We start from the raw sequence: 13927 nt of genomic DNA, 5'->3' as shown, positions 1-13927 counted from the left end.
AGCCAGAGAAGCTTGGTGGCGCTACGATCAAAGGCACAAATGTGTCAATCGTCGTTAAACTTGCAGAAGTGTGCTGTGGCAACTAATTGTGTAAGTGAGAGGCTGTTCTCAGCAGTGTGAGCATCAAAGCGTGAGTGGATTTGAGTGGACTCACTCTATGAAGCATTTAATAAAGACAAGCATTTTTCTACATTATTCTTGTTTAAAAAGAATTCACATTATGAAGGCGGCACGATGGGACAGTAACATGTTTAGAACTTTTGTTAAGGAAAAAAAATATCGGATCGGAACTCCGCATCGGCAGATTCTCAATATCAGGTGACTCGGACTCAAGTGCAAAAATATGCGATCGGGACAAAACTAGTAATAGATATAATAATGTAACTACTTTTGACTATATATGTCTACAAACGAAATATTTGAGCCACAATGTGCTGCACAATGCTCATGTATATGAAACAAACAATGAAAGCAATGATTTTTCAAGCCGCAAACAGCGAGATGTACCAAAGTTAGCTCGTCTTTTGCTATGAGCTTGAGTAGTCATGTGATAACATCTGTAGAAAGAGCTGGAACCTAACAAACTAGTTACACTTAAGCGCCACTAGGAGGATTTACAAAAAAAAGACATGCAATCAGAGGACATAACAGCAAATTGAATGCGTTTTAGTAGGGCTTGGAACCAATTAGGCAATACACTGTACATGTAAAACGTGATCCATTATACTCCGGAGCGAATTAATTTCGTATCTTCAGGTACCACTGTATTCAGATTTATTGAAATGATTGTGTTTTGTCAGGTAACACCTATTTATGAATAGTTATATACATTATCTAAAATATTACAAACTAATACAGGGAACATGATAATACATTTTCTAGTTTTCCCTTCAGTGTGATATGCAATTCCCTTTTCCATACCTGTTCTGGTAGCTGAAGTAAGCAGCGTCTCTGGGAATAGTGCACAGCTGCTTTCCATAGCAGCACAGTGTCTGAGGGGAAAACTCCAGCTATTGGGCAGAAGCGTAGATGAAGAAATTTACATTATTATTCCACTGAATAACTTATTCTTATTCCTATTAAAGGGTCATTCCAGCGGAAGTCACCATTAATTAATTAATTGCTTGGGTCAAAGAAAAGTGTGTTCAAAATGGGGGAAAATAAGGCTGGATGTGTCAGCTGACTACAAGTGTAACAGTTTGTAACAGTATTGAACAGTTTCAGTTTTCCATGTTTGCTTCCGTTCATTCGTGGTTCTTGCAACCTTTAAAAGTCCAATTTAATGCTCTTTAACCCTTTACACTCCACGATGTACAATTGTCGCCGGCGTCCACTTGATTCCTGTGGGCCATAACGGCTGTTGTACTCATTATAAAGATGTCTTTTTGGCCAGTATATAGAGGCGGCGTAGCGCTTTCATTCAACACCAGATGGCTGCACTTCGCATGGTAACTAAATTAGTTTTCCTGAGCTGACTTGGAGTTGAAGTTCATGTCAGTGGCTGCCATCTTGAATCCTCGATGTTTCATATTACGTCTCTGCTGGACTACTCAATTTTTCTCACAATTACATCGACAAAATGGCATCACAACGACAAGGCAGGGGTGGAACAGGTGTACTACACTAGTAGAAGAGCATCCAATCCTTAGCAGGCAAGTAGAAGCGCTGAATTATGCCAAGTCTGAAGAGGAGTCCCCAGAAAGAAGGGACATGGATTCAGAGGAAGAGGATTTGATCAACAATGGCACTGATCCCCTCCAATAAGGTCATAAAAAATATATATAGTCATTTATCATGAACAGACCCCTCCCAGATGTAAAACATGGAAGTTTCATTTCATTGAAATCAATAGAAAGTGTAATTTTTCATGTTTCATGACAATGATATCTATTGTTTATAAAATATTGTCAAAAGGTGCAGTTTTTTAAATGTAAATTACTACGTGCTCATTTGCTAAACCTCAATATGCAATGTGTCAAATTAAAGCTTAGATAAAATTTAGTAATTAGTAATAAAAATCATGACCAGTTGCCACAACCTTACTGAGATTTATAGCTTATCATTAATCAAGAAACTTGTGTGATTTTTCATATTTGCTGTTTGAAATTCTTTAACTTTAGATGGTTATGACACTTTCAAAAATGTTAAAATATGGGGGAAAAGTTCATGACATAATCCTTTGATTATTTAGGAATGAAAAATGCGCAATTAGGCATGTTTGAAATGTTTTAGTTTACAAATACTCATACAAAAAGCAACCCCTAATTTCACAAAATAATCATACTGAATGGTATATGTGTTTTTTTTATATTTAAGTTCTGAAATCAACAGAGTATACGTTTTATGTTCTGCTACTTTCATTGTGTTGACTTGTCTCACCTTTCTTCCACAACAGTAGCCAAGTCTCTGCATGACAGGGTCGATCTCCTGTTCGAAGACCTCCGCAAGTTTGGAGCAGCACTTGTAGACTCGAGATGTTTTGCGGTTGTACAGCCAGGCGTTGTTGAACATCAACCAGATGTCATCCACATACTGCCAGGGATCCTGATACTGACCTATAAATCAAAACACATAAGGTCATGATGAAGTCCGACAATAAGAATCGTAACAGCTTCAGTAACAGAGTCTAGGTAAATAGTAGAGATACTAACCTGTGTCTAGTTTCCGCTTTATAGTGGATAAATCCATGGGATTCTTCACAATGTCAAAGTAGTCCTGTAAAAACATCACAAATATGCATTACAGCCAATTAAAATGAATAAAATGTATAAATACGTAAATTACTAATATTACGATTAATAATACAGAACACAATTGCTCGGCACCCACTGACAGGCGATCGCATATGAATGAAGAGGAGCAACTTCGCGTGTTCCTGATTTTATTATGGTTGTTAAGAGATTTTTGATCAATTAAATCTTCATGTTCGTACAGCCTCTCGCTCTCACTCATGCTGCTTTTCTTGGTCAGCAGGAGTTTGCTACTTAAAAATTAACGATGATTGATAGGTTTGAAGCTTTGATCTGGCAAGCAAAGGCTCCGTAGCTCTGCGATCAAAGGCACAAATGTGCTAGTCATCGTTTAGTCATTCTTCGTTGTCTAGACGCTGTTGTCGACAGCGTGATCGTCAAAGCTTGAGTGAATTTTAGTGAACTCTCTCAAAAGAATTATGTGAATGTTATTGAGAGTAATTGAAAGTATGGTGTTAAAGGGAACCACAAATAGAAAGACATGTAGTTCTTAAAAGATAAATGTTAGAACGAGTTATAATAATTTGATATTAAAACCCCTCTTAATGTTTTCGTTTTAATAAAATTTGTAAAATTTTAGACAAAATAACTAATAAGTAGCTCGCCATTGTTGTTGACGTCGCAGGGCCACGTTGACCGTACTTCCACAGTATCACTATAAAAATGTAAGGTAGTGATTTAAATAAGCCACAACGTGTCAATGGCTAGTTTTAAATTAGAGATCAAGCCAATGAGTGCGTTTTGTCCCTTGGCTGATGCCGTAGTTTTCCTTTTCTTCCCCAGTACGGGTCCACTAAGAACAGATAATGGCTCCCAGCATCATAGTTTGCATAATGTGACTAAATATTGCCATCCAGTGTATTTGTTGAGCTAAACGAGTTTCACCAAAGTCTAAGTTTTATGTTTCATGTATTTTGCATACCTGTATATGTATTTCGATTGTTAATTTGTGACCAGTTCTCTTTGCATTGTTGTTTAACTATGCGAGAATAGGGCCTCATTAATACAGACTGAAGCAGTTTTATTTTTGTGAACATTATTTTTTGAGCGATATGAATATTATTTTAGTTATATTTTCACTATATGATACTTGTGTTCAATTGTATGTTGTGAAGGAGGAGTTGTCAAAGCTAATGCCAATAAACAGCGCGGTCCGAGCTAGGAATCTGAACCCCTGTGTCCACTCGCCTTTCTCTGCCTCTTAGATCTCAATGTGCAAAATAAGGCATCATTATAATCTGCTGGGCAGAAAATGATACAAATAGCCAGCAATCAAACTAAGTTTAATACATTTATTTGTTTTCTGTGTTGCTTATTCACCAAGAAGCAAGCTTCTGGCACAACATCTGTCTGACAAAGTCTGACAAATCTGAGAAAAACCGGGAGGATGATCAAAAATCTGGACCTATGCTTTTACGTGACAAAAATAATGAAAGACGCCATTAGACGTCTCGGTAGAGGCAAACTGCATCAACGTTTTTATGTGCTGTGATGCACGGGCTATCTGCAAAAATAATCTAACTGCTGTGTTTCATTACCTTAATCATATGTAAACCACACGACAGCTCTGGATGCTAACCATCTCCATAATAATACTGGAATTAGTTGGATCACACAATAGTTTACCGTGCTGATCTGCAAACAGTTTTTGACATCAAACACTCTCCTGCTCTCGTCAGTAGAGAAGGAGATTGCCATCAATAGCGAACTTGACACATGAACGCTACTCGTCTCATCCCATCTTTGCTGTTCATTTTGCTTTTGCTATCCTTCTCATTAATCTTTCACTTGGGTTCAAATTGGAATGGCATAACCGATGACATGTTTATGTAGTTAAAGACTGACACTGTAGAAGTTCGGCAGCGTACCCCATGTGACATGACCGCCCTGAGACGTCAACAACAATGGCGACCTACAAGTTAAAATAATTTTACGAATATTATTAAAACAAAAACATTAAGAGGGGTTTTATTGTCAAATTCTTATAAATCGCACCAACAATATAACTTTTAAGAACTACATGTCTTTCTCTCAGTGGTACCCTTTAAAGGTGCAATGAAAAATGTTGGTGCACCTACATTTTGTGCTGGTGCACTTTAAGAAAAAAGTTAGGTGCACCAGTGCAACTAGTGCTAAAAGTAAGTCTGGAGCTTTGGCAATATATATCGCAATGTTATTTTTTTTCCAATATCAATCAAGCCTTATATATATATTTTTTTTTTAAGGTCTAAAAATAACAAAATTGCATTGCCAAAATATACAAAAATATGTACGTTTTGTACTCTGCAACTCTCCTGGAAAAAGCAGAAGAGGAAGTACTGTAAAAAGTACAGCACTGGAACATGTTTGGAACTATTGTTAAAAATTTTTAACTTTTTTATCGCATCCGGACTCGGATTCTCAGATTCTCAAAATCAAGTGACTCGGAAATATGCAACATCCCTAATATAAACCAATGCTAGTGTAGTGTTGTTGTTGTCTGCCTGTGTATATCACCACCTTATTTTTGTTGTTATTATTATTTATTATTTTTTAATAATGACAGAATAGTAAAATAATAGAATAGTGATAGAATCATCCAAAGGAACCCCAACAAAGGATTTCTTGTGTTATCTTTTTAGCTTACGTGTGACTGCACGTCATCCTGTATACATTTCTGTAGGTGGCTTTGAACCCGTTTCATACAAGACCCATCATTTATTTGACATTTGAGTCACAGAGTGTTGAGATTTATTGATATCAAAGGAAATATATAACGAAGTGAGGCTTTACACACTACACTAGCTAGCATTATTAGCGTTACTCAGCTTCAATTCCCAGTCCTAACTAATCTGGAAATGTTCATTGTCGTAAAATTTGAAATACGTACTGTATACATACAGCAAGACAACATATTGCCTTGTCGTAAATAATATTAATTTTCTTTATACCTTTCGAAATTGAATGTTTTTCCATTGTAAATCCTGGAAGTTCATATGAACTAAATGGAGTTTGACAGAGGGATATACACCAATCGGCAAACCCGTAAGAGGGTAAGACGTCATGTGAATTACCCCAATTTTGTACTGCTCTGGCTTTTATTGTTCTTTTCTTTTACCGAATATTTTGTTAATGCGCTCTTCTGTTCTTTTTATCATGTGAATACTATTAATGAAAATGTTTTACTATTTCCAGGATGCCTATGTTCATCTGGCCTAGGACTACATATAAAAACTAGCCTTTTGGTTAATTCTGGCATATTTTACAATGAGTTGCTGATATGCACTGTCCTTGTAAATAAATAAATAGAGGAACATAAAGAGAAACAAACAATGTGAATTTCACTATACGTACAGGTATGCACAGCAGCTGTGGATCAACAGGCATCCTGAATGGCAACGACTCTGGTTCTTGCCTGTAGAGGGACTCCAGTGTTGGCATTAAGGCCTGGCGAAGCTCTTCTGGCTTGAAAACTGGGAAGTCAAATACAGATATACATTTATACGCTTTGGTCATATGAAAATGATTACCAAAAAAATCATCCTGATTAAATCAAATCTTACTCTTCTTTTTTGCTGGCGCTTGCGATGCAGCTGCGTCGGTTATTTGTTCTTCTTTCACCTCATTTTTCACTTCTGGTTTCTTGTCCTCAGTTTTTACAGTGGATGTTGACGGCGTGGTGGACGTATCCATCGGGACTACCTTGCCCACTTCACCAGAACAATCCTCCTTTTTAATCTCAATTTTCACAGGATTTCCGTCCGTTTTGACACTGCCAAGCTTCCCTCCTTTGGAGCCGTCGCCGGTGTCGCTCTCCTCAGCGTCTTCCTTCACTTCCGACTTAAAGTCTGCAGTGGCGGCCGTGGTGTCCGACTGTATCTGCTGGGAAGAAGTATCCAGGCTGTTGACAGAGGCTGGAGTCAAAGCCTGACTGTCTGCTTGGAAGGACCCCTTTTGAGACAACTGCAGTGAGAAAAAAAAAAAGAAACAACATCAGGGAAAAGTGACGGGGTACAGTAACGCCTTACTGTTACAGGACCACACCACAAAAACCTATATATGAGAGGACCACTGATGGAAAAAAAGAAAAATGATAAATTTGCCCCCACTGAAGCTTTGGTCCAGGTAAATGTAGCATGTGAACAACATTTGTAGCGTGCAACAGTAGATAAATATTAAATTGAAGAGTCATTTCAAGTGGGAAAAAAAACCCTCTCTATTCAACAGGTCCAGGTTAGACCACAGGTGTGAAGTGCAAGGCCAGGGGCCGAGATCTGACCAACCAATTCTTTTTGTATTGCCTGCGAAGAAAAATCGTGTTTGTTGGTAAAATACTAAATTTGCAGATTGTATTAGTATTAAAATACTGCAAGCATTTTTGCTACCAAGCCCCCTTTGAACGTTGAATGATAAGTGGGGATGTCCCAATCACATATTTTTGCACGCGAGTCCAAGTCACCTGATTTTTAGGCTCTGACAGTACCGACTCCCAATCCAATACCTCGGAAATGTATGCAGGTGAAGACTTGTATTCATGAGCGTTTTACTCAGTTCAATTGTATTGAATGCATCATTCGCTGTATCAAAACTCATGTTACCAAAATTTTTATTTAATTGACCGCGTGAGTTACTGCCATAGCAAAACCTTAGCAATGAGGGACGCGTCCCGCTGCCGGCCGCTGCCTGATGACGTCAATTCCCGAAGACCTCGCCAGCACTCCAATAAGAAAGTATAGCGCCACGCTATCCTCGCTATATATTGCAAACATTTTCTGGGTTTTATTTGCAACATTCATCACTAGGAGTGGGGACCTCTTGTTACCTCACGACACGATACGATTTGCGATTCAAAGCTCACGATAACGATGATCTGATGGTATGGCGATACAACGATGATCAATACATTGGTCAGGAAATCATTCTAGGATATTCTACAAACAACTAATATACAGAAAAACTAGCTTCTGCTGCGAATTGGAACGAGTTTATCACTAGTACACGTCCAATCCATTTGGACTTCCACTTCAAACGGATTGAACATCTATGGCCGTTATTGGCAGCCAATCCCAGGCAATGAGGTATTTTTTTCCTGCTGAAAGAAGAGAATCTTTCTTTTGGTGAGTTCCATGTATTTATAGCAATAGAACAGAATTTTCTGTGGGCCTTGCAAAATCAGTCAAAATCCAGTAAAACGGCTGGGAGCGAAGGGCCTTGCTCCGGTGAAAATGGCTAGGAGTGAATGAGTTAATTAGAGTGGCGCTGTAATGGTCTGTTTTGAAAGTGTTTGCGTTTAGTTTTATTGATTTGGATGGATACACTGCCTTCTAGTGGGAACAGCGAATATGACATAACTTTTAACGGCTGAATCCAGCTGCTCGCTACTTATACCTACATAAGGCAAGTTTTTGTTTGAGCAAAAAAATGTTATGCATTCGTAATTTTTTTGTGGATATATGTGTTTGAATGATTTGTTGACGAAAAACTTTTAAGCTAGCAGATTTTTGCTATGCAAGTAAGTCAGTTTTTCTTTTGTTGTACTTAGATCCTCATTTACTTATTTTTTTCATATCGTTTGAGGCTAAGCGCAGGTATTTTAATTTACTTTTAATTGAAAGTGCAATTCTGCATAGTTCGGAGAAACACTCGGGAATTTTATTTTGTTTTCGGATTTAAAGCTCTTTTGAAAGTGCAATCTTAGCAAGCCTTTGTTTCACATCTCCTAAAATGTATTCTGCAATGCATTATATGCTCCTAATCCAATTACTTCATTATTCGAACTAGTGGATAGTTTGATTACTAAAATAATAAATAACTGCAGCCCTAAAAGAATGTATCGACTGTTTCATGTGTTACGTTAGTGTAATAACATCCACATAGACCTCACGCAATGCATGTCCTATGCTTAAAGAGTTAATTATTGGTGCACGATAATTATTGGTCCGATAATTATCACTCCGATAATAGGAATTATGACGTCATCCCGATAAATCCAATAACATTTTTAATAGGAACGATAATATGATATGAACTGTTCTGGCTTTACATTTTACACACTAGTATGGGAAATCAGTTTACCATTTGCGGGGCATTGCTCCCACCTGCTGGCCAGAATAATTCACTGCATCTATTTTTTGTTACAGTAGTTTGGTTCAATCACTTACACAATGCGGTGTCTAGCGGTAGCATTGACAGTTGTGAATGCTTTCTGTTACGTTTCCGCGTCGGAAATATATGTAAGTATTTTATGTTTACTATAATATATGGATGTGCAATATATGTTTACTTCTGTGGTGAAGGGTCATATGTACAGAACTTCATTAGTTGTGTTACAGAACCCAGCCAATGCTTTAGTAGCTCAAGCTAGTGTGCTATGCTATACATATAATACCGGTAGTTGTGTATATAAGTGTATTGTGCAGTTTGTTGTATGTCAAGTATTGAATATGTGTATTTTTCTGTTGTACTTTAAGACGAGTGTCTTCCCATAAAAGCAAGAAAAGACCAAACCTTGTGGTTTATGGAAGTGCATTCATTCTTAGCTGGCTGTCGGGCAGTGCAAAAGTGAAACGCACTGTTTTGTTCATGTCATTATGAAAAATCTGGTGAGATCAAAGGCAAATCTATGTTGAATCCATAACAAGTTTGCTTGTTTTTTTTTTTTTTTTTTAAACCTCCAGGTGTTCAAAAACATTTATACAACTAAAAACTATATATTTATTATCGGTTATCGATATCGGTATCGGCTTTGAGGAGCAGGAAGTTATCGATATCGGTTTCAAAAAATGGATATCGTGCACCCCTAGAGTTAATAGTTGGTTTAATTGCAAGTGGTTATAAATTGCTAAAGAAAATGCACTGACCGGAGTGCGTGGCAGCTGAGCACCATGTGGTGTTGAGCTGGAGCCCAATCCAGGGTGTGATGGCGTCGTCGAGCCAGCCCCAACGTGAGGCTGCTGGAGCGGCTTGTTGGAACCAGGACCCTGGCCCAGCTGAGCGGCTTGGGGTGGTGCCAACTGCGATGCGTTAGGGGTGTGCGGTTGAGGGGTCTGGGAGCCGGCGAGTCTGGGGGGTGTCTGGTGAGGTGTAGGCGAACGACTGTGAGCCGGCGAGGGAGAGCTGCCGCGCATGGCTCCTAAATGCGGGATGGAGTTAGGTTGCTGGTTTGCATTCGGGGTCATCGCGGAGGCAGGTACTCCGACAGTTGAGTTAGGGCCTCCAACACTCTGAGGTCCCATAGGCCCCACTGAGGAGATTCCGCCTGAACCGCTCGCAGATCCTGGTTGTGCCAAAGGACTAGCAACTGGAAGAGGAGGCGGCGTGCCCATCTGTGTCTAAGATGAGAGCAAACGGAATGAAAGTTTAGGATGAATGGTAAATGGTAAATGGTGTTACACTTATATAGCGCTTTTCCAGCTTTCAGCTAAAACAGAAAAAACATTCAAACATTGATATTTACGTCATGACGGGGGGGAAAAACGCAATTCTCGACTATGACCTTATTTCTAAATTATCATTCATTCATATCATCGATCATCATCTTTGGAAGGGCAACGTGCTCTATTTTTACAGCAGCGTGCATAGCTGGCAGCCATCATGAGTACAAACTTGATCTCGAAAAGTACATACTTCACAGAATCGGCACTTTATTTCCGAGTGCTACTTGACACCCACAACGTCATTTTTGTATAGATTTAGTATAGCCTTTATTGTCATTGTACAGAGTAAAACAAGATTTAAAGCTCCACCATAAGGTGCACAACATAGGAAAAAAAAGTACAATACAGTGATCCCTCGTTTTCGCAGTTAGCCCCCCGCGAAAATCGAAAACCCACGAAGTAGAGGCAAAGCTTATTTACATTAAAAAAAATTTAATTTTGTATGTTATTTATTCAGATTGAACAGAATTGGAAAGAGATACTTATCAGAGATAATGTTCCCTTTTTTCCACCCAAAGTTAAATTCCAAAACAAAAACAAACTATAAAATCCATTATATGAAAATTTTATAAATGGTTTTTAAGCACTACAAATGTAATAATACTGGTGATATGAGATATATACAGTGCTGGCCAAAAGTATTGGCACCCCTGCAATTCTGTCAGATAGTGCTCAATTTCTCCCAGAAAATGATTGCAATTAAAAATGCTTTGGTAATAATATCTTCATTTATTTTGCTTGCAATGAAAAACCACAAAAGAGAATGGGGGAAAAAATTGTACCATTATCATTTTACAAAAAACTCAAAAAATGGAACACACAAAAGTATTGGCACCCTTTAATTATGCTTCTCTAATTTATGTAATTAACAACACCTGTTACTTACCTGTGACACATAACAGGTGCTGGCAATAACTAAATCGCACGTGCAGCCAGTTAAAATTGATTAAATTTGACTCAACTTTTGTCCTGTGTCCTTGTGTGTACCACATTGAGCATGAAGAAGAGAAAGAAGAACAAAGAACTGTCTGAAGACTTGAGAAGCAAAATTGTGAGGAAGCATGGGCAATCTCAAGGCTACAAGTCCTTCTCCAAAGACCTGAATGTTCCTGTGTCTACCGTGCGCAGTGTCATCAATAAGTGTAAAGCCCATGCTAGGGGTGTAACGGAACACAAAAATCTCGGTTCGGTACGTACCTCAGTTTTGAGGTCACGGTTCGGTTCATTTTCGTTACAGTAAGAAAACAAAATGCAAAATTTAAATGTGCTAGTTGTTTATTACACACCTTAGTGCTTTCAACAATAGGGACATTAGCCTATACAAAGCTAGAATTCGGCTCAAAAAGTAGCGGGTATTTAAAGATAATCCAACAACAATTTGCCTTTCAGACCCCATTACTTCCTACTTGTTTTGTTGTGGTAGGAGTAAGCCTGTCGCAATATGCAATAATTCCATTTATCGCGCGATATATAAAAATGAAGGCGGTAACTTTTCCGCTGCGATTTATCGCCTCGCGTGCACGTGTGTGTGCGCGTGCGGCAGACGTGCTGTTAAAAGTTCGTTACCAACTGCGCAAAATGCATCTTCGTTCCAGGTCCGCCAAAAACTAGCGCCGGAGCCAATTGTTCCCATTATATCCTATTGTTCAACGTATACCGGCCGCGTCAGTGCTCCGGAGTGACTGTGGACCATCTATGGCGCGCCGGTGTTGTTGACGTGTGGGCGCTCCCGTCAGGAGTGACATTTCACGCGGGGCGGCTATTTTTCGGCACAACGCTGGATATCTACAATTAAGTCCGCCAAAACATTGTTACCGACTTGGCTGCTACGAATAACCTCACTTTGACAACGAACAGCTGAATGAAATTACCGGTAAGAGCGCTGTGCTTCAAACTCGTCCTGTATATGAAAGCCCTCATATGCTGGTGTTGTGTAGTAACGAGCAGACGTGACTTCAGCGGCGCTTGCTATCTTTTTTAATGTGCGGTTGCGCGCACACACTAGATATCATGAAATGGCAAACTAGATGTGCTACTTACCATGTCATTGGCTACGTGAGCCCAGAGTGATTATGGGACATGTAGTCTATATACTACGTCGATGAATTCTAAACTGTCATTTGTCACATGAGGTTAAGAAGGCCAAATCAATCCATACCAGTGACTATAGATAATGTTGCAAATATTGTTAATTCAGTACGTGACACAAATGGATTTGGACCATAAATAGGATGTCTTGCTCATGTAGTAAACCTAGCTACTAAGAGAGCTGTAGCAATCAACGGTGTGCCCTGCCTCACTTTACAAACAGTAAAGATTGTTCTCAGCACTTTTATACAATTTTTTTTCATATCAGTAAGAAGTAAGCACATAAATATTATGCACTAAAATGCATGTTTATATGATGGCAATTTAATTTTTGCTCGTTAGCAAAAAAAGACAAAAAAACAAAAAATACAATTGTTATATTTTTTTTTTTACAGAGCATTAAATGTATTGAATCGGATCGAAAATCGTGTCCCTCGTATCAAAATTCGTACCGAACCATGACTTAACTGTATCATTACATCCCTATGGAACACCATTGCATAAGCTATGACGGGAAAAGTTTTCATTTTTCTAAATGCTGAAGTTGTTAAGTGCAATTTTTTGTATTTTTTTTTTTAAACACATTTTATTTATTCTGTGTTTCTGTGCGGTATCAATATTGTTGTTTTTTACTTAAGAGGTATGGTCTATTGTTTTTAGTTGTGATTTCTTAAAAAGTATATTTGAATTTAAGAGTAAATATCGCTTTTAAATGGGTGTACTTCATCTATTAATATATACTGTATTCGCACTGTGTTATTGTAAATTGGTTTAAAAAATTGGGGGGGGGCGCAATAATATCGCATATCGCAATAATTTATGAGAATAATTATCGCACACTAAAATTTGTTATTGCGACAGGCCTAGGTAGGAGGGTTTTGTATTGAACATGGCGCCGTGTTGGTTATTATTATAGCAGAGAAGACAGCAGTAAATCAACAAAGACAAGTCAACTGTGCCCCGATCTACCACTCAAAAGAGCTGATGGACTCAAGAAGTGGGTTACGATAGCATATTAGTTGGAAAATCGACTGGATCCACCATATTTTTACACGAGTGACTTCCGGTCTTCCCAATCCTAGCTACCGGTAATAGTGTTGACGCAGGAGGGTTGCGTCTCGCGACAAATAATAAACTCTGCCGTTCTTTTCGCATGCGTCGTGTTGAGCTGCTTCTGGGACGTGTCTAACACGCGGCCGCACTGCGACTGGTGTGCATTGGCTGATTTACTTTAACGCCCGCGTTTCACTGCGTTCTCGCGGCGGCCACGTTGTCGCGCCGTTGATGTTTCTCATTCCATGTTGGTCCTCATTATAGTAGAGAAGACAGCGTAAATATAATCTACACAAAGAAACTGTAACCCAATCGACTCACAGCCTCGAAAAGCAAGTGTTACATTACGTCAGAAATTCGTTCGGTACGCCTCCTTTCCGAACCGAGCACCACGTACCGAAACGGTTCAATACAAGTGCATGTACCGTTACACCTTACATGACACTGTAGCTAACCTCCCTAGATGTGGACGGTAAAAAAATTGGTGAGGGATTTCAACGAAAGATTTTGCAGGTGGTGGATAAAGAACTTTGACTAACATCCACATAAGTTCAAGCTGTCCTGCAGTCCGAGGGTACAACAGTGTCAACCCGTATTATCAGTCGGCGTCTGAATGAAAAG

At 38.9% G+C, this 13927-nt stretch overlaps 1 protein-coding gene across 2 annotated transcripts in view; it reads right to left on the bottom strand.

The window, feature by feature from the left end:
* The window catches only part of ep300a (E1A binding protein p300 a), an 80463-nt gene that overhangs the window by 30562 nt on the left and 35974 nt on the right, over positions 1 to 13927 (bottom strand). For both annotated transcript variants that reach the window (XM_057826658.1, XM_057826660.1), the window contains exons 14-19: positions 9590 to 10060; positions 6293 to 6692; positions 6084 to 6202; positions 2652 to 2715; positions 2380 to 2555; positions 922 to 1010 (exon numbers count right to left, since the gene is read on the bottom strand). In XM_057826658.1, the coding sequence (XP_057682641.1) occupies positions 922 to 1010; positions 2380 to 2555; positions 2652 to 2715; positions 6084 to 6202; positions 6293 to 6692; positions 9590 to 10060 (1319 nt within the window). The remainder of the gene's footprint in view (positions 1 to 921; positions 1011 to 2379; positions 2556 to 2651; positions 2716 to 6083; positions 6203 to 6292; positions 6693 to 9589; positions 10061 to 13927) is intronic.

The sequence above is a fragment of the Corythoichthys intestinalis genome, chromosome 21 (assembly GCF_030265065.1).
Source record: "Corythoichthys intestinalis isolate RoL2023-P3 chromosome 21, ASM3026506v1, whole genome shotgun sequence".
NCBI lineage: Eukaryota > Metazoa > Chordata > Actinopteri > Syngnathiformes > Syngnathidae > Corythoichthys > Corythoichthys intestinalis.
The sequence above is the reverse complement of the archived record's forward strand: the minus strand, read 5'-3'. Positions and strand labels throughout refer to the sequence as shown.